General features: G+C 35.3%; 1 protein-coding gene across 7 annotated transcripts in view; it reads left to right on the top strand.

Moving 5' to 3' along the window:
* Window positions 1-21522, top strand: part of ANKRD27 (ankyrin repeat domain 27) — a gene marked incomplete at its 5' end in the record, with an annotated part of 63911 nt that extends 42389 nt beyond the window's left edge. For 5 of the 7 annotated variants that reach the window (XM_080552272.1, XM_080552270.1, XM_080552271.1 and 2 more), the window contains 17 exons: window positions 420-512; window positions 1289-1416; window positions 1837-1919; window positions 2698-2813; window positions 3600-3692; window positions 4074-4271; window positions 4583-4642; window positions 4737-4856; window positions 8987-9031; window positions 11228-11350; window positions 13079-13276; window positions 14326-14445; window positions 15035-15196; window positions 16073-16181; window positions 17475-17556; window positions 17953-18025; window positions 19790-21522. In XM_080552272.1, the coding sequence (XP_080408398.1) occupies window positions 420-512; window positions 1289-1416; window positions 1837-1919; window positions 2698-2813; window positions 3600-3692; window positions 4074-4271; window positions 4583-4642; window positions 4737-4856; window positions 8987-9031; window positions 11228-11350; window positions 13079-13276; window positions 14326-14445; window positions 15035-15196; window positions 16073-16181; window positions 17475-17556; window positions 17953-18025; window positions 19790-20065 (2079 nt within the window). In that variant the 3' untranslated portion in view covers window positions 20066-21522. Of the gene's footprint in view, window positions 1-419; window positions 513-1288; window positions 1417-1836; window positions 1920-2697; window positions 2814-3599; window positions 3693-4073; window positions 4272-4582; window positions 4643-4736; window positions 4857-8986; window positions 9032-11227; window positions 11351-13078; window positions 13277-14325; window positions 14446-15034; window positions 15197-16072; window positions 16182-17474; window positions 17557-17952; window positions 18026-19789 lie in introns of those variants that run through there. The other 2 variants (XM_080552269.1, XR_013938284.1) reach the window with 2 other exon arrangements.
* Window positions 21523-21746: the final 224 nt, after the last annotated feature.

Raw genomic sequence — 21746 nt, 5'->3', positions numbered from 1 at the left:
CAGTGAATAATCATTCTTTCTTTGTTTTCTTCAGACTTTCTGTGATTTTATAGACTACTGTTGCACAGTCAAATCTTTTCCAGAGTGAAGAATCCTTATTTGTGTTCATGAGAAAGCTTCTCTACAGGTCTTAAAAAAAGGCAACAGTTCTTGTTGCCCTTGTCTTTTCTAGTTGCCTAGTTAGCTCATGGAGAACTACAGTAAAGGAATATTCTAGTGAACATCCACTTATTTTTTCTTTGGACAGCAGTTGTGCAGTCCTTTAAGCCTTAGAAATAGAATCCTAAATGTGAAACTGACTAATAGTTAAAAAGTGGTTAATGGATGATGTATTTTTTTTTTTAACTAATAATGTTGTTAAGCTACTTCATTTTCACTTGTGAGTATATGGATAATCGATCTATATATTTTACCTTCAGGAATCTGACAGACTGTGTGACAAGCTGCTTTTAAGACAAAGGATGAACTTGTTGTCCCAGATGTCTGCTACTCCGATAGATTGCTTATTTAAGGTAAACAATGGTGGCATTATGTATGTACTATTTATTTCATGTTTGTATACCATCCTTTCTGATTTTCTGAAATCTAATGCAGTGTTAATTATGTTAGTACTACAAAATATATGTTAGTAGCTGTTAAAAGTGTATTTGTGTTTCTGTGCCAAAACATTACCAAGTTAAAACAGTTTTATGGATTTCAGTGCCTAAGAAATTTGGACTCAGATGAGGATGAAATGCTACTGCTGTTGGTGTTGATCAGCCCATTAAAGCACATATAGCTGCTTGTCTCTCACTACTTTCAGTGCTTAAAATTAAAGAGGTTGATAAAATAATTTAAATGCAGTCACCTGACAGCTACTTCATATTATGCGCTAATCTCATATTGTCATTCTAAAGGAATTTTGCCTATACAAGGAAATAAAGCAGAACTTCTAATAATGTGTGTTTGCAGCTTATGGCTAGAGACTTAGTAATTGTACAGAAATGTTTTTTGCACAGGGAGATCAATTTTGTGACTGAGTCTAAAGAGAATAATGGGAATTGTTTTAATTTTTTTTATAGAAAGCGTAGTAAGCCAAGAACATTCTTTTTAATACTGAATGCCTGTTAAGGGGTTTTGTGCTGTGACATTGTTAATTTCTGCTTTCTAATGCTTGAATACATGTCTTTAATAATCAGTTCCTTTGGTTTTGTGCTTTAGTAAATTACTTTTTTTTTCTGTTTTTTTTTTTTTTTAAACGCTTTTTATATCGGTTCCTCATTCTCTCTCTTTCCTTGGCATTTTGTAGCATATTGCTTCAGGTAATCAGGAGGAAGTGGAGCGATTACTAAGTCAAGGTGACAGTGACAAAGACACCATACAAAAAATGTGTCATCCACTTTGTTACTGTGACAAATGCGAGAAGCTAGTTTCTGGGTAAGCACTTTTCATCTCTGCAAATACAGAAAAAGCTAGGTACAAGTCTTAATCTAAGATTTCCTTTAGAAATCATGCTGCTTTCAGTTTCAGAGGATGTTGGGAGCACTTCAGAATATAAGAGAGAGTATACATTCATATGGTTTGAAAAAGCAGAAGAAATATTGGGAGGGTACTGAATACCCTGGAACCAGGCAAATTTTGTGATGGAGGCTATATGTCTCTGGATGAGTGTAGTGCGGAATGTTTCTTCTCTTGAGCCTAAGTTACACATCATGGAGAAAAACACTCTCAACAACTATAAAGCTCTGTATAGAACAATTTGTCAGTGTGTAAAGATCTGTATAGAATAATTTATCTCTTCATCTCCTCATTCCCCTGCAGCATAGATAACTGAGCTGCTTTTAAATCGTTTTACAGGAAACTGAATGATCCTTCCATTATCACCCCATTTTCCCGAGATGACCGGGGATACACACCACTTCATATAGCTGCTATCTGTGGTGAGTATTGTTGTTTTCCTTCATTAATACCTTCTTCTCCTTATTATCTTTATCTTCATGTTAGCATCACTTCCAACATTGCATTATACAGTGAATTTTGCATTAACTTGTTTTCTGCATATTAGCTATGGGAACTGGTATCTTGGCCTACACTGAGGTAACTGAATTTTCTTTTAAGCTCAGTTTCGTAAGAGTAGATTATTGTTCATTTGCTGACTGTTTACTTTTGCCTTAGTGTTTACTACAGTAGTCCTTCAGTTGTGAAAAAAGTAAAAATGTGTCATCAGAAAACAGTCTCGTTTTTAAAGAACTGGCAGATTGAAAAATTAATAATTTCTTTGTACTGCAGCCGACTATGCATGGGAGATCTGTACTATCTCCTGACTTGTAATGTTCACCATGCTATGGATGTTATATTTATTAGAAGATACATTAACTTTCTTTTTGATTTTTTTTAACTACCTCCTTTCTTTTATTGTTATCGTGAATCCCAACATGAGAATGCTTTGTGTGACATGACTTTATTTCACATCCTTTTCTTACTCATAAGATACAAATGTCATTTGCTTTTAGCTGGAGATTCTTTTATAGAGCATTGACCTTGAGATCTGACTTTACTATGCAACAGGAAAAACAAATACCAAGGAAGTAGGAAGCAAATATATAGTATGTAGAAACATAGTATGCAAAATGCAGGATATTATGTTTGAGTATGAAAAATAGCAATATTCTTTTGCAAAGTTTACTTTTCTCTTTTAATGACTGTATGTTTTTCAAGGGCAAACATCATTAGTGGATTTACTAGTCGCAAAAGGAGCCATTGTCAATGCTACAGATTACCATGGTTCAACTCCGCTTCACCTTGCCTGTCAGAAGGGATATCAAAATGTTACAGTAAGTACTAAAAGGCTTAGTTAGAAATAAAATCAAATACTTAACCTAAATAATAAATGTATGACTCTTACTAAGCTGTTCTACTGTTACTGTCGTTTAGGCCTTCTGAGGTTTTACTTAGATTTGTATGTGTTGTCAGAATTGAGAATCTCAGCGTCTGTATTTGCATATTTTATTTTTTCCTATATTAGAAGGTTTTCTGCCACTTATAATAACCAAGTAATTGGCAGGTATGTATGCCTGATAATTCATCTGTTTTATTAATACAAACCTCTGGTACATAGTACAAATGGAGAGCCTGTTAACTTTCTGCTCTTGATTAAGGCAAAAGAGCCACTGCAGTCGTTGTGATTAATTAAACGACTTCAAATTCTTTTTAGGATAGACTGTGTATGTTAATTATTGTGTACTTGAACGTTGTATATCTAAGATCCTTGAATTACTATTGCTTAAATTAATTTATCTTCACTTCTGTAGGCTCTTAATATATAGGGTAAATTAGCATGTAGCATATATGTTGCAGTGTTCGCTGCAGTAGGTGATTCATTTTTTCAATGACAACTCTGAATATGTAAGCAGCAGCTTTTATTTGGTTCTCAGGGTGGGGCAAAAACAGTGCAGTAATGCCAAGAGGGACTGTATTACTATTTGAAGCAGGAGAGACCTAGACAGTTTTTCATGAAGTGCTTCATCATGCTAGAAACCTAAAGGAATATACAGAGTAGCAATTGTTTGTCCATTAATTTTTTAGTTACTTAAATGTCTATTTTTCATTTTTCTCCTAAGCTTCTCTTATTGCATTACAAGGCAAGTACTGACGTTCAAGACAATAATGGAAATACTCCGCTTCATTTAGCCTGCACTTATGGTCATGAGGATGTAAGTAATTGTTTTGTGACAAACTAAATGGACATCCTAATGGAATGGAATTAAACTGTGATGCCAGTTTGCACTAAACTTGCATGTTTGAAAAAGTAAATGAAAGAAATTCGGAGGGTAGCTATTTAATGCTGTAAATTAGGACTTTATTCAGTAGTTCATAGCAATTTTTATTACGCATTCACATTAAAGATAGTATTATTGTGCAAATTTAGTTATTTGATTTTAACTTTTTCGTTAATGGCACTGAACCATAAAAGCTTGCCTTTTAGGCAAAGGATTATATGAGTAGCTGTGAAAACAACCTGTTTAGGATTGCCCATGTTACATGAATTGAGGGATGGTACTATATTTTATTGATGGCTTTCCTTTTTTTTCCAGTGTGTCAAAGCTTTAGTCTACTATGATGTTCGTTCCTGTAGATTAGATACTGGCAATGAAAAGGGAGATACTCCTCTCCATATAGCTGCTCGTTGGGGTTATCAAGGGATCATAGAAGTGCTTTTGCAAAATGGGGCAAATCCAGATATTCAAAACCGGATGAAAGAGACGTCCCTACAGTGTGCATTAAATTCCAAGGTACTCCTGTTTATCTTCCAGCTTGAGTTCTTTCTGATGCAATTCCACAGGCATGTAGATGCTTACCTGTTAACAGGTTTTTGTGGTCTAGTATGAATAAAGTAGAAATGTATGCTTGCCTTTGAGGAAGAAGGGTCATATTTTAAATCTAATAGCATGAATGCAGTCTCTCTGTAGTACAGACCATAAAATTGTAAACTGGTACTTTCAATTTGCTCGGTGATAATCTGTTACTAGTATTAGGTTGTCAGCTAATTTGTGTTTCCATCAGTGGAGTTACATTGGTTTTCTTTATTAATATTTTTATGCAGATTTTGTCACTGATGGAATTAAACTATCTTACGTTTGAAAGGGGACAGAGTGCTTCTGAGGTAACAACCAGTACAAGTTGCTAAACTTGTTTGTGTTTAACATGCTTAATCTGATAATGTAAGTTTCTCTGTTTGCTTTTTTGCCAACTTGAAGTCACCACTTAGGTCTCCTCAGCACTCTGTGGAAACTTTCAGCAGAGGATCATCTGTCTCAAGCTTGTCATCAGCATCAATTGATACAAGACAAGAAGAAATAAAAAACAGTTATAAAGAGGTAAGACTGAGGTATAAGCAAAGTGAAGGAAGCTGGGAGAGTGATACTTTGCAACTCTGTTTTAAACTGGTTCTTCAGAAAGTAGCCTTTTCTTAGGCTTGGAAAATGAGAAGCTGCTGTCCTAAGGTGCTTCTCACCTTAGTATCTCAACACTTATTTTTCTATCTTATCAACTGCTCTGCTGTATATTTCTGGGGAAAAATTGAAAGCTCGTTTGGAGTAGTTGTTCAAATTTACCACAGTTAATGACATAATTTGAGATTTTGTTGAGTTTTAAAATAATTATAACGGCAGTCAGTAGTCCCAAGGACCTTGCTGTCTTGACCAAGAATTAAATGCTATTGTTAGGTTACAGAATCTCTCAGAGAAAACAAACTAATACAAGCATACTGGCAAGCAATGTATCAAACTGGAATGTTAGGACAAGTTTTTAAAATAGGCATAGGATATCAATTTTGTGAAGTGTGAAGAAGTACAGACTGTCTACTGAATATATTTCATATGTTTTTACTGGTTTTGCTTTGTTTGTACCAACCAAGATTTCTTCTCTGAGTTTTCTGTCTTGGCTTTTTCTTGTGTGGGATCTCAAATCCATACTTTCCATTTATGTCTTCCCAAGATTGTCATATCATCACTCCTGATATTTTTCTGTTTATTTTTTCTTGATCTTCCTGGTCCATTTTTTTCCAAAATGACCTTCTCAGTATTTTTGTTTCTTTCCATATAATTTCTTTATTGAAATTCTTCCTTCTGTTGAAATGTTTTTTTCTTTTCAAAAGTTCCTGTTTTCTAAAAATCTTCAAGAAACTCAAAGATGTAAAGTTTGATTGGACAATATTAATTCATGCTTCAGTGTCATTTACTCTGAGAGCCTTAATGTAGGAGTGTACCTCCCTGTTTGTGCAGAGTCAAGCTCTGTAAATAAGGTCTAATATACACTTACTAGGTCGAGGATTTGCTTTTCCTTGAGGGAACAAACTTATCACTCCTGAGAGCTAAGACTGTAGTTTAAGCCAGGGAAAAAGATTACAAGCAGTTTACACCTTATATTCTTGAGGTTAATGACCTCCTCCTGTAATCCAGCTTTAGGTCATTTCTGTTTGCCAAGTTTCACATGGGCTCACTGCTGTTACTCTTACTAAGCAAAGAGACACCAACCTAATCCTGAGAGATCTCCATAAAGGGAATGCCACTGGAAGTATAGGAAATTGGTAAGGTTGGTTTTCCAGATTTCAAGGCTTAGATAATGAATTAAAGGAATGCAGTGAAATCTTTATTAATCAATACTGCGCATGAATTAAACTCTTTGCTTCAATGAGTCAGTCATGGCATACGTCTTGTCTTGTATGTGGCTTGTTTACAACAGAGAGTAAAAGAACTAAGCATGTAAATTTGGAACTTCCTCTTGTCGGAACTAGTAATTCTCAGCATAAATTCTGTTCAGCAACAGGAAAACTGAGTATGCAAGTGAATTACAGTAGATATCATCACCTGGCTTTCTGTTTAATCTATTTTTATATTTAAAGGAGAGTTCTATTCTTCCACAGGAGGGAGAAAGCAAGCTGGAAAGATGGAGAAATGCAAGTAGCAGACATTTTACCCAAAGTACTCATAATAAATCATCTATAAGCTGCATAACAGATGTTGTACATTTCTCCACTGCTAGGGCCTGAGATAGTTTTTAGAACAAGGAAGTTGTTATTTCTGGAAATAAATTAGGGGAACTTGTGGGTCTTAGGCATCTTCTGTGTGATAACACTGACCCCTGAAAATTGTGAAAAACTTTACATTCTCTGGTGACATTATTCTATATGATTAGGGAGCCGTGTCAAGGGAAATCTGTGGGAAGTACAGATCTCTGTAGTACATATTGTCCGTTTTAGGTGTACATGTGCAGAGGCTGGGATACAGCTTAACTACTTTCAGATGCCTGACAGACAGTCGTTTAGTCACCTATTTTCCTCCTTAATCGGTAGAGAGAAATTAGTACCTCCAGAGAGCAATTCATCTCAGACACCTTAGATGTTTGTTTGAGCTGAGTTGGACTCAGGTGTTGTTTGTGACTGCCTTCTATTTTGTTGTTACCAGAGAGGCAGTTTAGATGACTGGCTCAGATTTAGATCCTCTGAGATCCCCTTTCTACTCTGCATGGTTGCAGAAAGATTCTTAAGTTTCCTTAAAAGTCACTTTCTGTTCTTGCAGAGTTGGCTGCTCTGCATCTGTTAGCTATGTCTGGGCCTACCTAACCATTCTGTTTATCCAAATGTAACATTATTAAATATATTTAATATCGTTGGTATTTGTAACCTGACATTAAAGCAATAAATGACATAATTCTTTACAGAAATGCTGTAGAAAGAAGCTGATAGTTTCTACACAAAATGTAGAGTTTATCATAAATAATTTGTCCATTCGTGCCTTTCAAAAAGTTAAAAACAGTATTTTTTTTGCTATCAGCTGTCTGATAAATATTTCTGATTCACAGAATATGCTAGAGTTATAATGAGAATAACAACTAGTTTGTACTAAAGTGGACTACGTTCAACTTAGTTAAAAATAAGCAATTCCCTTCCTCCCCACCCTTCCAGGAAAGTGAAGACTACTTGAAGTGCTGTAATGGTGAAACACAAGCTCAATGTTACTGATGTACAAGTTGCAATTAGTAACATAAGTAGAGCTATGAACTCTCAAGGTGTGTCCATTTATTTCTATTCTATGAATAATAATGCCTCCTCTGAGTGATACTGTCACATGTGCTGTCTAAAAGGACTGCTCCAAGAATAGTAGCATGCTTTCTGGAACAGTGGGAGGTAAAAATATTTTATTGCTCTCAATTATATCTTTCTGTACAGTATACAGAACACTTGATACAAGCATGTTGAGATGCAGCTGTAATGAACAAAGTAGTCATTTCCAGAGAAAGACAGAAGTGTGACTAGCTCCATGACATCTTCAGCTTGCATGGTGTTTCTTAATATTGAAACAACTTTGCTCACACAGCAGCATCTTTGGTGATAATGGCACAGTACTAGAATAATTTGCTATAATGATGAATCAGTCTTTCCCAAAGCTTATTGAATGATTCTTCAACAATCTGCAGATGCCAAACAAGTTGCCTAGTGATAATGTTAATGGAGTCTCCATGACCTTTCACTGGCAACTGTGCCATTCGTATCAGATCAGATCCCAACTCTTTAATGTGAAGGTAGAGGATCGGAGAGGTGCGGAGACAAGTACATCTCATTCTCCTGCTTTCATGAGCAATAGGGAGGGATCAATGGAGTGGCATCAGTGCACTGCAGAGCAATTACCATCTCTTTTGCAGGGATGCACCACCTTGTTCCCTCTGCCCACTTGCCCCTTTCTTCCATGCAGAACTCTAAGCAGAAGAATACCTACACAAAGCAGGTGTGCTCAGACGTTAGCTGGCCTGAATGTTTTTATTCAATTGGACTTGTTGCTCCCCTGGGAAAACTGTCTTGAGTTGAAGAGGTTTGGCTTTTGCTGGTGCTAACCTAGCATACCCTTTGATATTTAAATATCAAACATTTTAAGTAAGAAAACAAATGTATTCCTTACAATCAAGCTACGTTTATAAATGCTTGTTTTTAATATAGGAATAAACCAATAATCTGCAGATGTGAAGTGGGCAATTGGAAAGCATCTTATCGATCTTAAACTGTTCTTTGTTGTCTAGTAAAATAAAACAACTTGCCATCCTTCGTGCTTTTGGTAGCATATAGTAGCTCAGCAAGAGCCCAGTCAGTAGTAGTGTTCATCAGCATAGGAGTTTGTCCTGAGTAGATTTTTTTATAGTGTTAGGTTCACAACAGAAATGTATGGTCGGTTCCTGCTGAAGCAGAATAATAATGTGTATTAGCTTACATGTCTTTTGTTTAGGTAAATGCTGTTTAACTGAGCAAGTCAGAGATCATCAAATGGCTGCATATTCACAGCTTTTGTATTTCATAAAGGAAGAAGTTTTTTTTTCTTTAAAATTTTATTAACAAATATGAAATGGGCCAGCACTAATCCTACTACGTGAGCTTAGAGGGTTAATAAAGGACACAGGATTTTCCATGTACAGCTTAATATTAACAAAGCAAATAAATTGTTTTCTTCATACATAGGTGGAAAAACTCCTCAGAGCAGTTGCTGATGGAGATCTGGAAATGGTGAGTCTTAGAATGGCTGTTGAATATTCACATTTAAGTCATTCAAATTGAGGAAGCTATTTGTAAATAATACTAAATGAAGAATGCTTTGCTAAGTATCTTCCTTCAGAAACAGTCATGTAGAGCTCATTTTCTACCAAGAATTTTCACTCCATATCCCCAAGTCATTTTAACTACAGTACTTTCCACATTACTCAAGTTCATGTAAAACTGTTCATTGTAATGAGGACTGTCCAACTGGATGGCATGTTTACGGCTTGCATATCTATTAAAAAAAGGGTTATTTAAAAATTATCTTCTTCTGATGGCTGAGGTCTGTCTCCATAGGAACAGAAGCATCAGAAGGGTCTTTAGCGCTGTTGTAGATTTCCACTGTGACAGCCAGTTGAGCTTTACAAAGAGGAGGCATTAAAAAAAGTGCTATGCAACTGGAAGATTAATAAAATAAAATAAAAAAATATGCTGTGATTGTTCAGGAAGCCAAAGAAAATAACCTGTGTCATCATCATAGCACCTGCAAACTTCAAAAGCACTTATACTTTAGATTGGAGATAATGTTGTTAATCTTAATTAGCTGACCTAATGACAAACAATTCTGCATTTTGAATATAAAATTTAGCTTGCTTTGATAAATTTTCTGTGTCTTTAGTGGGGAAAAAAGTATATGAGGACAGCATGGAGGGAGGATCTACCTAGAATATGTTAAGCTTTATTCTCAAAATGTGTTTCAGAGTTCTGTAGCAGTTTTTGGGGGGGAGGTTCTCAAGCTATACATTTTATATGTTTAGTGGCTGCTGAATTGGTAGATGATTATAGATCCATTGTGGGTGGAGATTGTTAAGAATTGCCTTAGCCCATTGTATGTTGCTTGTAAGAAAGCTTTATATGACCCTAAAAGTTAGTATTGTGTAGTAGTAGTCAATACTGCTTAACATCAATTTTTGGTCTTTCATTCATAATGATTGGATTTGGTGGTCAGCAGTACACTGTGGCAAAAAAAAAAAAAAAAAAAAAGAAAAAGAAAAGTCTTCTCTATAAAAGAACTCCTGTGGAACAGCTTAAAGTCTGGCACATGGTACAATTTAGCTCTGCTATATATTCTAGAAAGTGTGTTATTCTGAAATGTAAAGGAGATGTTAGATGATAAAGTTAACTGGCAAAACGAGATTATGAATGATTTCCTGAGATACTTCAGTATATGTACGTTCAATGTTTTTACCACAAATGAAAAAAAAAAGGCTATTTCACTGTTATCATAGAGATAATGCATGGGATTAGCATGTTCAGATTTTTGGTGAGACTCCGGTATCAGAATATTGAGAGATGTGCATTTGGATAATGAGAGTACCAGTACTGAGTTGTGACAGGAGGGGAAAGTGGCTGTTGAAGAGTCTTGCCTCACTGAGCGTAGTACAAACCCAGAATGATACACTAGATTGGTGTCGGGCGTAACATGGTCAGATGGTGCAATAATGGAGTCTTAATACAGTCACTACTAATTCTGAGATGTCTTTAGTTTACAGTGGATTAATGAATTTCAGTGTAAAAATGTATTTCCTTTTTTTTTTTTTTGTTGTTGCATAGAATTTAAGGTCAGAATGAAATGCAGTAAGCATCGCTGCTGGAAGATAGCATAGGAATGCTCTGAATCCTAAAACTAGCTTCACTGAAGGGCCTCTCTCTTAAAAAGGAGGCAATATACATTGAAGAAGAAGTAAAACTGTCAAGCTCCTGCGAAGTTACAGGCCTAAGAAAAGTCAGTCCCCTTGCAAAGTTTGGATATTCAGTAAATATCATTATCCTTGTCACTTCTCATGTTTGTTAAAGCAAAAGATGAAACAAAATTCATGTTGATGTGAGCTGACACAAATCTTGGTCTAATCGTCATCTCAGCTGAAAGGATTTGGAGGGTTTGAGCAGAGGTGAACACTGAAGTCTTGATTAGGCAGCAGGAAGTCATTTATAATTTACTTCACTGCTATACTTGGTGAACTTTCTAGCTGCTTTGTCAACAATAACATTTGATTTTTTAAATTTGTCCTTGGGGAGATGATGCCAGGAAATAGATATATAGTCTTCCTGAGTTATTCACAAGTACATGGTTGTAAATCTTGCTTGTGTAAGATGCTGATATGCAGATTTATCAGGCTGTGGAACCTTTGGGCTCTATAAAGAAAGACTTGCTTTTTATACCAGGTACGTTATCTATTGGAATGGATGGAGGAAGACTTGGAAGATGAAGATGACACAGTCGGTACATCAAAACCAGAATTCTGCCATCCATTGTGCCAGTGCTCAAAATGTGGGCCAGCACAAAAGGTTGGAATATTCATTCTATAAAAAGAATAATTTGTGTTCATATAATTTAACTTCTAGCTCTAGAGAAACAGCATTCATATTACCCATTATCTCTGTCCAAAAAGTAATAAAATATGTACAGACCAAAGCAGAGTTCACCTGATGATATTAAATTTTCTCTTTTTAACTAAACTGTGGAAAAGTTTGGGCACAGGATTAAGTGTTCAAAGGCTTGCTTGATAATCTAATGGAGTGAAAAAACTTCGCAGTTTGCTTTTAGAATACGTGGACTCCTGCCATTAAGGTTTGAGCACCTTTGAATAAATGGGAACTATACTTTCCTGAGCCTCAGTTTCTTCTGGTCCTCTTATAGTTTATGTTGCTAACTGTCGGAGTATCTACTTATCTGTTAGTAATCAGTTTAGCAAGGAATATTTACTAATCCTATAATCGATGTAACATTGATAAAACCTTGTTTTAATTGCACGATCTTTCATACAAGATGTATCCAAAAATTCTTCAGAGATTAAATAAAATTGCAAAGACTTCCTTTTCTTTATTTATCGTGGAGTGTAGAGGAAAAACAGGTTTTAAAATACACATTTTAAAAATAAGGAATGATTCAAGCTTCTTGGAAGTAACCAGTTACTTGCCCTTCAGTCAGGAAGAATTGCTATCTTTTAAGGTGTACATAACTGGCTAAGTCATTGCAAAATAAACTGAAGTATAAATTTTCAGGAAAAAAAAAAGGATTAAGTTTTTCTAAATTCCTCACTGCTACCTTACATTTAATTTGTGCAGGGTAAGAGGATGCTAGTTGTCCTTAAATGCTTCACATGCCCACAGTAGTTTATTCTCTGACAGCCTGTGTCCTTGCACTTCTGAGTACAGAGGTCAGGTGATAAAGATGCCTGATCCTGAGACTGAAGTTTTACTGGTATCAGGGGAAGGAATAGCACTTGCAGTGGAATTTACTTGCCTACTGAATGAAAAGCAGAAGGAACTTATTAACTGATCTGGTTAGGCACACATTTGAAAAGAATGCTGAGGACAGGCAGAATGAAGGATTATCTAGTACTGTGAACATTAGGCACCCACACAGTTTTTGAGAGCAGTTGAAAATAGATTTTCTGTACTGTGTAAGCTGTGTTCCAGGTAGTTTTCTCATCTTTACTCCCCAGGGGTGTCTGTGCTCTGGGCCAATGTTACTTCCATATGACTAAAATTGATTTTATTTTCAGTTTTTGTCTGTATTACCTAGAACTTCATGTAGCAGTCAAGTAGGTGCATAGTGTCTTTCTGCAAGAGCATGAGGGTCTGTTTATGAAACATAACTCATAATATTAACACCAACTCTCCATATGTAACAGCATCCTAACAGCTATAGTTTTACATTAAAAAAATAAATGTGCATTTTACTTCCATCTCAACCTGCACAGCTTTAGCCCCTTTTTAATAACATAAATACTTTGACTGGAATTTCTATATAAGTATTATTATATAAGTAACATATTATTTTAATATAAAATTTTATATTTTTTATTTATTTATTTTATTTATATTATTATTTATTATTTATTATTATTTTTATTTATTTATAAATTTTATTTATTTTTATTTATTTATTTTATTTATTTTTATAAATATTTATATTTATAATATATTATAACATATTATATATTATTATAAGTATTATTATATAAGTAACATGATTAATTATATAGTTTTGTTGTATATTTTCCTCAACAGAAATTTGCAAGGATCCGTAGTAAAGGACTTGGTGTAAATGTTTCAAACCAAGATGGTTTTACACCACTGCATATGGCTGCACTGCATGGACACTCTGAACTTGTCGCTCTCTTGTTGAAACATGGAGCCAGTGTCAGTGCCAAGAATGCTAAACATGCAGTTCCTCTTCACTTAGCCTGCCAGAAGGGTCACTTCCAGGTAATTGAGCCTCTTCTTTAAATAAAAGCTATTTAACATTTAACCACCAGCAAAAAGCTGTTTTGTTAAATTAGGAACAAGACTAACCCAGTACCAGTTAAAATTCATTCAATGTTTGCTTTTTCGTTTTCATTTCTAAAATCTTCTGTCAGGCTCTTTCCAATGAAGCAGTTTCAGTAGGCAACCATTTTATCTTAATGGTATAAAATACCATTTTGCTGCCAATAATGGTACCATCTTAAATCAAACATTTAAACATACATTGTGCAGCTGAATCTTTCTGTATGTTTTCTTTTTCCCTTCCTTTCTTCTTCCTGTTCAAGGAGGATATGTATGCATCTGTTGATGCTATAGACTTAGAAATTTCAGTTTGCCACGCTGTTAAATATTTACTATATTTTCAATAAGGTAACTCGTTTAGTAGATTATGGGACAAGTGAGCTCTTAGGGTAGCTGATAACCTCATCCCTAACTTGAGGTCAGGGAGGCAATAGCAATGAAGGAGAAGCATGAGCTATTGAGAGCAGGATATTAGTACAGGAAAGGAAGTACATGAGATAGGAAGAATACCAACCAGGAAAAAGCAGGTGCAGATAGGAGACTGGAAGTAGGAAAATGCACAAAACGTGGCTTAAGAGTAAGGAGCTGAGAAATGCAAGGAGTAAAAATAGTGAGAATCGTGAAGCTCATGGGGAGACAAAACACTACAGAAGCAAGAAGGAAACAAGAATACAACACAAACTTGTAGGTTAATGAATATTAATTTATTTTTTGTTGTTGTATTTTTTATTTTCTAGCCTTTCTTCAACTTGCCTTTTTTTTTTTTTAAGTATGAGCTAAAATGTGAAAACTGGTATGATAGTAATAGATGCTTATGTTTACCCTCTGTTTGGCAAAGGTGAGATTTTTCTCCAATCTTTTTTTTTTCCATCTCTTTTTTCATTCTAAGTTAAAAAATAACTATATATATTTAAAGACAAGTGGGAGGGACTTTCACTGCATGATCGTGGTTAGATCTTAAATTAAAAAGTTGTTACTTCTTCCAACAGGTGGTAAAGTGTCTGATGGATTACAATGCTAAACAAAATAAAAAGGATATATATGGAAATACTCCTTTAATTTATGCATGCTTGAATGGTCAGTACGAGACTACTGCCTTGTTGTTACAGGTAAGATCACTGAAAACAATGTTCAAAATAGTATTTTTGTATGTGATATCTGTGCTTATGTAGTACTCGGGATTAGTATATTTTTAAGCATTTCTCCATCAAAACTACTCAGAAAAAAATGGAGAGTATTTGTTCTTGTCACTTCCATCAACCCCCTCCATTCATAGCTTTTGATTAGATGAATATTACTTTGCTATTGTACAGCTAACTGCTTTTATGGAACTTCTCTGTGGCAGATGGCAGGTTTTCTTGCTTAGGACTATATTGCATAGGGTTTTTTGCATTGTGTGATTTTTTTTTGATCTCTTTTAAACTTGGAATATATAGTAGATACATGCAAAAAATGAAATGAGCTTATCCATGAAATTGTGGCTGTGAGAGAGAAGGAAATAATATGACCAGGTGGCTTATTGTTCAGCTGGTGATTGCTAGCATATGCTTTCTGTTTTTGCATACAGCCACAAGGCTGCTGTTGTATTGTTCTCATTGATGCATGGAAACTGAAAGGGGAGAGAAACAGAATAATAATATGCTATCTCCATTTTATGCTGCTCTTTCTTTATAACTTCTATTTTATTTTGCTGTCCAGCATGGAGTTTCTGTTAACCTTTCTAATGCCAAAGGAAATACAGCACTGCACGAGGCAGTTATAGCGAAGAACGAAGCCCTGGTAGACTTGCTGCTTCAGAATGGTGCCATGACGCACATAAGGAATGAAAGGAACTGTACCCCTGCAGACTGTGCTGAGCCGGTGAGTACAGAAAGTTTGTTTCCAAGGTTTGATTTTCTTCAGGTTCCATAGGCATAATATAAGAAAGAAAACAAATATAACTGTTTGTCACAACATTTTCAGCCCATCATTAGCCAAGACTTCTGTATTTAACAGTTGTATGACATAAAGACTAAGATGTCTGTTTGTTGCCCTATGTACAATATACTTGTTGTGTTTCTAAAATAAATTATCCTAGACAAGAAAGATGAGTGTAGAAAGAGTGAAAGCACATATGTGTATGAAAATGACATTAAAATCCATGCCAGCAGTGGCAAAGTGAGCAGAAGAGATGCGTGGGCTATAGGAAAATGAACACCTTGTTCTCATCAGTAACATTGCCAGCAATCTTCTTGTTCTACCTACTGTGTTTCTTCCTTTGTGCTTTTTGATACCTTTTATCTGACCATCAACAACTCTGATGTTGAAAAAAAAAAAAGACGTTCTGCAATACTAGATTATACAGCGTTATTTCACTCTTTAAATGACTTGATGCATGATCCCTATCTTTATACATTAAGTAGCTTCTGAGGTGTAGCATAATGGCTGCAGAATTCTGTATTGCATCAATTTCAGTATGTGTATTATAATTTAATCATAAATATCTTAGTTGTAAATAGTGTAATTTAAAATAGTAATCCAGGACTACAAAAGCATTCCGGCACAGCGCAGCTTAGAGAACACTGGTTTTGTCCCTAGTCAGACTGATACAATTTAAAGTTCGTATTTATAAAGAGGTACTTTTGTGTTTGTTAAATTCATTTTGGCAGTTAACATGCTCTGCATAGACTAGAATCCTAAATTGTACTTTTTATTCCTTTTTTTTTTTTTAATACTGGTGAAAAATTTCAAATTAAGAATTCAAATATCATTAAGTTGCTGGAAACAGCACCAAGCTATGTACCTACATCAGCAGAGAGAGAAAAGGAATATGAGCAGAATGCTACTATCAAGATAAGAAAAAAAGGTACATGTCCAATTTCCACTGGTATGAATAGCAAGATTTAGGAATTCATATGTGGCAATATGATTTACATACCATTAACGAAAACAAACTATTTTTCATATTTATTACTGGAACACCTAAAATACTATAACTAAACTCAGCAGACTTGCTTCCACAAACTCAATTTTCACTTGTTTGGTGCATGGTGGGTGGAATTTTACATACAAAAGCATTTAACCATGTAATTCTTGTCCATTTCAGTGCAAAGTAAAACAGATTAGATCACCTGGAGTTACCATTTCTATTGCGCTAAAACAGATTAGGGAGTGATACTTCAATTTGTTACTGTCTCTCAGGTTATGGGACAGAAATTAAGAGCTACAAAGCTTTCTAGGCCAACAAGCAAGATTTGCAAAAGAAGGTATTTCTATAAATGGCAGCATATATAGTGCAGTCTAAGCAAATATGTTGAGACACACGGTACTAGTTTGACAGCACAGCTGAGCTGATGCAATGGCTCACTTAGAAGAGAAATGGTGTTACTCCTGGTCCATCATCACCTCTTCCCTCCCTCCCTCAGCTTCTGGTTCTCTTTATTCACTGCTTCCTTACGCTGCCTCAGAAGTTTCTCAGAGGATTTCCCAGCTGATATAATTCACTAACGTGGGGCAAGAGATGTAACAACTTTTGAGCTGAGCTGGATAACTCAGCATAGCAAAGGGTCTGCTGCCACCACAACTGTGGAAAGAAGGGAATGAGGCTGTGTGACCAGGAAGTAGGGAAAATAAGGAGAAGTAGTGCTCATTTCAGCATCCACAAGTTTTAGTTAGACTTTTCATAATAACTGTTGTCTGCTTCCTGAGGAAAGAATGTAAATATTTTGTTAAAATTTATCACTGTATGCTGATGCCAAAGACTGAAACAGTCCTTTCAGATAGTATGGGAATAGCTTTAAAAAGACCAGTAGAAAGCATGACTAAGTAATATTGATGAAAAGGTGGAGTAGCACGTGTGTGTTAGTTACTTCAGGTTTGTAAAAATTGGAATTAAGATTCTTGAAAGTCCAGAATTATATAGGGTCTTCAGAAGCTTGGCCAGTCATGATAATCTGATCAAGAATGCTTTGTCCCAGAACATAAAATACTTTGAAGTTTCCAAAGAGAAATGGTGACTGATTCAAGTTACTACTATTATAGTTTTACCGTAAAAGTTTAAATCAAATGTCAGTAGATATCACTTTTCATTCAGAACTGATCTTTAAAAAAAAATCTTGTGTGCCTGTAATTTTATCTACTTGTTCTTTTCAATCCCTAGTGAATTCTAAGCCATGTGAGAAAGCCGATGATCCCTTAAGCAGACAACATCAACTGGTCCAATCAATTAACAGATTTAACAAGTAAGTATAGAAGCTTCCTTGGAAGTACATTTATTGTACTTGAGGGAGGGGAAAACCTGGCCCGTGAAGGAGTACTTGCAAATGTATTTAAAATTGTTTTTGCATTGTTACTTGGTGTACTATAAATCAGGAGTTTCTGAGCCAGACTGTTTTAAAAATACCTTCTTAGTGCTTCACTCAGAGGTTGGGTTTTGCTATGATCTTTTTAAATTTCAATGTATATTCTGCGATAAAACACGGAATAGTAGCAGGCTGTCATTTTGCAGAAAAAAATTGTTGTAGCCCTTCTATGTTGAGACAGTGCCACCTTGTGGATTTTCAGTGATCAAGACTTGTGAAAAGACTTGAGGTATGTTTCTTTATGAAGATAAATTTATTTTTTTTAATGTGTTTTAGAGGGAAACATTTACGGAGAACAATAACAAGAGACAAAAGTGTCCCCAGTTTTGACTATCAATTATTGTATCAGGTAAGAGGAAACACTTACTTGAATTATTTGTATAATACTTGTTTTATCTGCTATTAATGTAGATACGTATAACTTTACTAGTGGTGGTCAGAGAATTCTGAAAGTTCTGTCCTATTTGCTAAAAAGCTAATGTTCTATCCTTGTCTGAACTTCAGTGGTGCTTCTCTACCATCTCTGAAGGTTCTTATTCTTCCTTTTAAACCTATTAAGTATCTTATTGCAGGCTTCATCTCTTTGTCTTGTTTTCTCTTTCTTGTCCAGCAAAATCTAGGATGTACCAATGCTTGAAAAATGGCATCTTGTGAGAATAGCTGTAGCCAAGCAGAGGTGCTATTGACAGGGCAGAAAACTTTCAGTTAATTAAAATTGGGGTTTGTATGATAAATCTGCTTCTAGGAGGAGAGTGTTTGCAAGGGAAATAGCAAGCTACATGTTGCAATGTCAGCTGTATCACAACTATATCGTGTGATTAATTCATCTATGGTTGGATGTAGTAACTGCTGGATGCTGCCCTCCCCCTAGAGCATGTACTCCCTCCTCTTTACACTGGCTGTGACTCTGACTGGAAATTTTGCTTACCGATTTCAGCACACTAAATCAAGAAAAAAATCTGTTCAAAGTAAGCAGTTGTCTACTACGTTAGTTCAGTAGCTGCCCATTCTTAGATTGATTATAGCCTTAGAAATGCAGTCTCTGCCTCTCATCTCTATCTATGAAACGGAATACTGTTCTATTTCATGGATCCCTTATGAGATTTAACATTTGCAAAGAACCTCGGGAATGCCAAATTAATGTTATAAAAATTGAATATTTTACTTGTTCTTTCTAGTATTAATGATAATATCCCACTACTTAATTAAACATGGCATTTAAATTTTATAGTTGTGGATCACTGAAGGCAGTATGTCATGCAAATACAGCAGGTGTCAAAAAACTAATATGCAACTGATATGTAGCACTTTTACTATGTGTGACTGTCACGGCTCTCTGAATTTACGAGCCATACAGGTCTGAATTGTTAGTTTTAGTCATACATAATGTCCTTCTGAAACTTTTTCAAAAATGTTGTCATTATTTCAGTAAAAGGGTATCATAATTTCTGCCTTTAATTCTTATCTTAGAAAACCTGTCATTAGCATACTTGGCATCTTATTGTTTTTTTTAAATCTTAGTTAGCATTTGCAAAGTGACCAGTAATCAAGGAAGGCCATCATCTTTGAAAAGGAAAAATTAGGAGCAATTATGGAAACGGAAGATGAGAATAGTTGTAATAACCAAAAAGAGTCTTTAAGAGGCAGTAGAGGGGTGTCTTCCCTGACAGACAGGATCTGGAAGCAGACAGTTTGGCTTTTGTACACGGTTCTGCAGTGTCCTGTCTGTATTGCTGCTTACTTATTTCTTAATGTTAAGAGAAATGGCTGTTACAGTACCTTGAGACCCGTATTATAAAAGCTATTCAGAAGAGTTAGGGATCATACTAGCATAATGCAGTGAAATGCCTCGATTATCTTTTCAGTTCTGGTACTGATTTATGTGTAGCCTGGGGCAGGTTGGTCTCTTCTCATCTTGCTTCCTCACATCTAGACTGAAGATAGTATCTGTCCTACAGAGTATGCTATTTCTAATCCTTGGCTGTGTTCTCACTGTTGAGAATACCATGAAATTAATGTGATAATTACATTCAAGAAACACTATGTTCACTTACATTTTTGTAATGAAGAAACTAGACAATGCTTTTAATGTACCATTTTTCTGTTCTCACAGTTAGCTATTAAAAGCTTTGACAAAACCAAGTTAAAATCTGTTGAAACGCTGGACCAGAGCAAAGTTAAGATGATTGACACAGGATGCAGTGCTGAGTTTGTGAAACATGATGACATGCTAGAAGCTCCTCAGAGGAGTAAATTAATGCACCGAAGACACACTGTTAACGTACCGCTTTCAGCAGAGAATGTCAACGACAATAGTTTATCCAGCCCTAGAAATCCAAGTATTTCACAATCAAGAGACTGTTGTGATGACTTGCTTTCCAAACACTGACAAGGAAGCGCAAACTTGGTGTCAAAAGCTGAGGAACTAGGTGGTGTTAATTTCTATATCCCTTTGCTGTATATCAAAGAATTCAGTGACGATTGCAGCTATGCCTTCAGAACAGAACACAAGGATGACTCTTCAACAGAAACAGAATGTTCCTAGCACTTTTGAAGACTGAATCCTCTGTTAATGTTGGAGGTAAATACACAGACAGATCATTACTGATCTCGACAGGGAAGTACTGAGAGGCAGACAACAAAATTACTTTCCTATTCTACTTAGCACTTACTAAAAAAAACTATATGTAACGGTAAAACAAACCAATTCTTGTATTGTATTTTTCAGCCACCCCCTTTGTTTTTAGAAGTCTTTAAATAATTTTTGCATTTTCAGGTTTTACCACTACATCGGATAAATATATATAAATATATAGATATTTATATATATAAAGATATATTGGATAACAAGCTATTTATTGCCAGAGGTAAATGAAACGTCTCTATTTTTATTGTAATATTACAAACCATTATAGTATATATTTCTGTATATTTCAGTAGCTGGGAAAACAGTAGTCTGTAACATCTGTGACACCGTGTTAGACATTTATACATGCTATTAATGTGAAGGGAACTAATCCTTGCTAATTTCTTTGTAATGCTCCCCTGTATTGGATCTGCAAGATGAAGTTCTTTTTAAGAGCCAAGACAGTGGAGAAAAGTAGAGAACTCTTGCAAACCTGAACTTTAGATTCACTGTTCACAGCCTAATTAGAAAATGTGCAGAAGCAAGCACGTATAAGGACACACTTTTTTTTTCTTCTTCCTCTAAAGCAATTCATTCAAAAAGATGCACAAATATTCATGATTCTGAACCTGGATAACATCTTCAGACAAAACTGCTGCGTAAAAACCTGTTCTGGACTGTTTCTTAAACAGGTAGACTTCTATTTCTGAAAGGTACCTCTCATATCAGTACGCACTTGTTGGAATAGGTCAGGTATTACACCATTCCTAGAGGTGTAGACTGAAGAATCGAAAGCTCCTAAGCAACTGAGATGACTGCTTGGATTTGGACTTCATTTTCTACTGTTTGATTAAGGGAGGAGAATGTGTAAATCGCACAAGACAGGTTTCTAAGTGCAGTATTCTTCATTCTTGGCTCATCACATCCAGCCTGCATTTTATTTCATAAAATATTTGTATGAATAATTCTGTTCCTTTTAGCTGTAATATCTGTAAACTGCCTGGCAAAGTACAAAGCTGGAGGACATACCGGTGATTTTTTTCAAATAACTTTTTAATTGAAGAGATAAAATGTGCATTAAGTGCACATATGGACACTTGGAGTTTGAAGGTCATGTGTTTATTTTTCTAATAATTTATGAGTTTATCTGATTTTTCTAATGTGCCTTGGATTTGTGCCAAAAGATGGAAAGAAAAAGCTAGTAAAATAATACTTCAAAACACTGTTTTCTTTGAGTGCTTATTTAAAACATTGAATCTTTTAGCAGATTTACTTCCATTTGTTTTTGTGGACAGTTGAAGAGTTCACCTCACATCTCTGTGTAAATTGAGGAATCTGTTGGAATTTACTCTCAAGTTCAATAGTACTTTCTTCCCTCTCCCTACATTCATAGATTTCTAGTAGGTAATAGTATTACAACTAGTTAATGGATATATAGTTACTG

This window comes from Anser brachyrhynchus (genome assembly GCF_964034855.1).
Source record: "Anser brachyrhynchus genome assembly, chromosome: 12".
NCBI lineage: Eukaryota > Metazoa > Chordata > Aves > Anseriformes > Anatidae > Anser > Anser brachyrhynchus.
The sequence above is the reverse complement of the archived record's forward strand: the minus strand, read 5'-3'. Positions and strand labels throughout refer to the sequence as shown.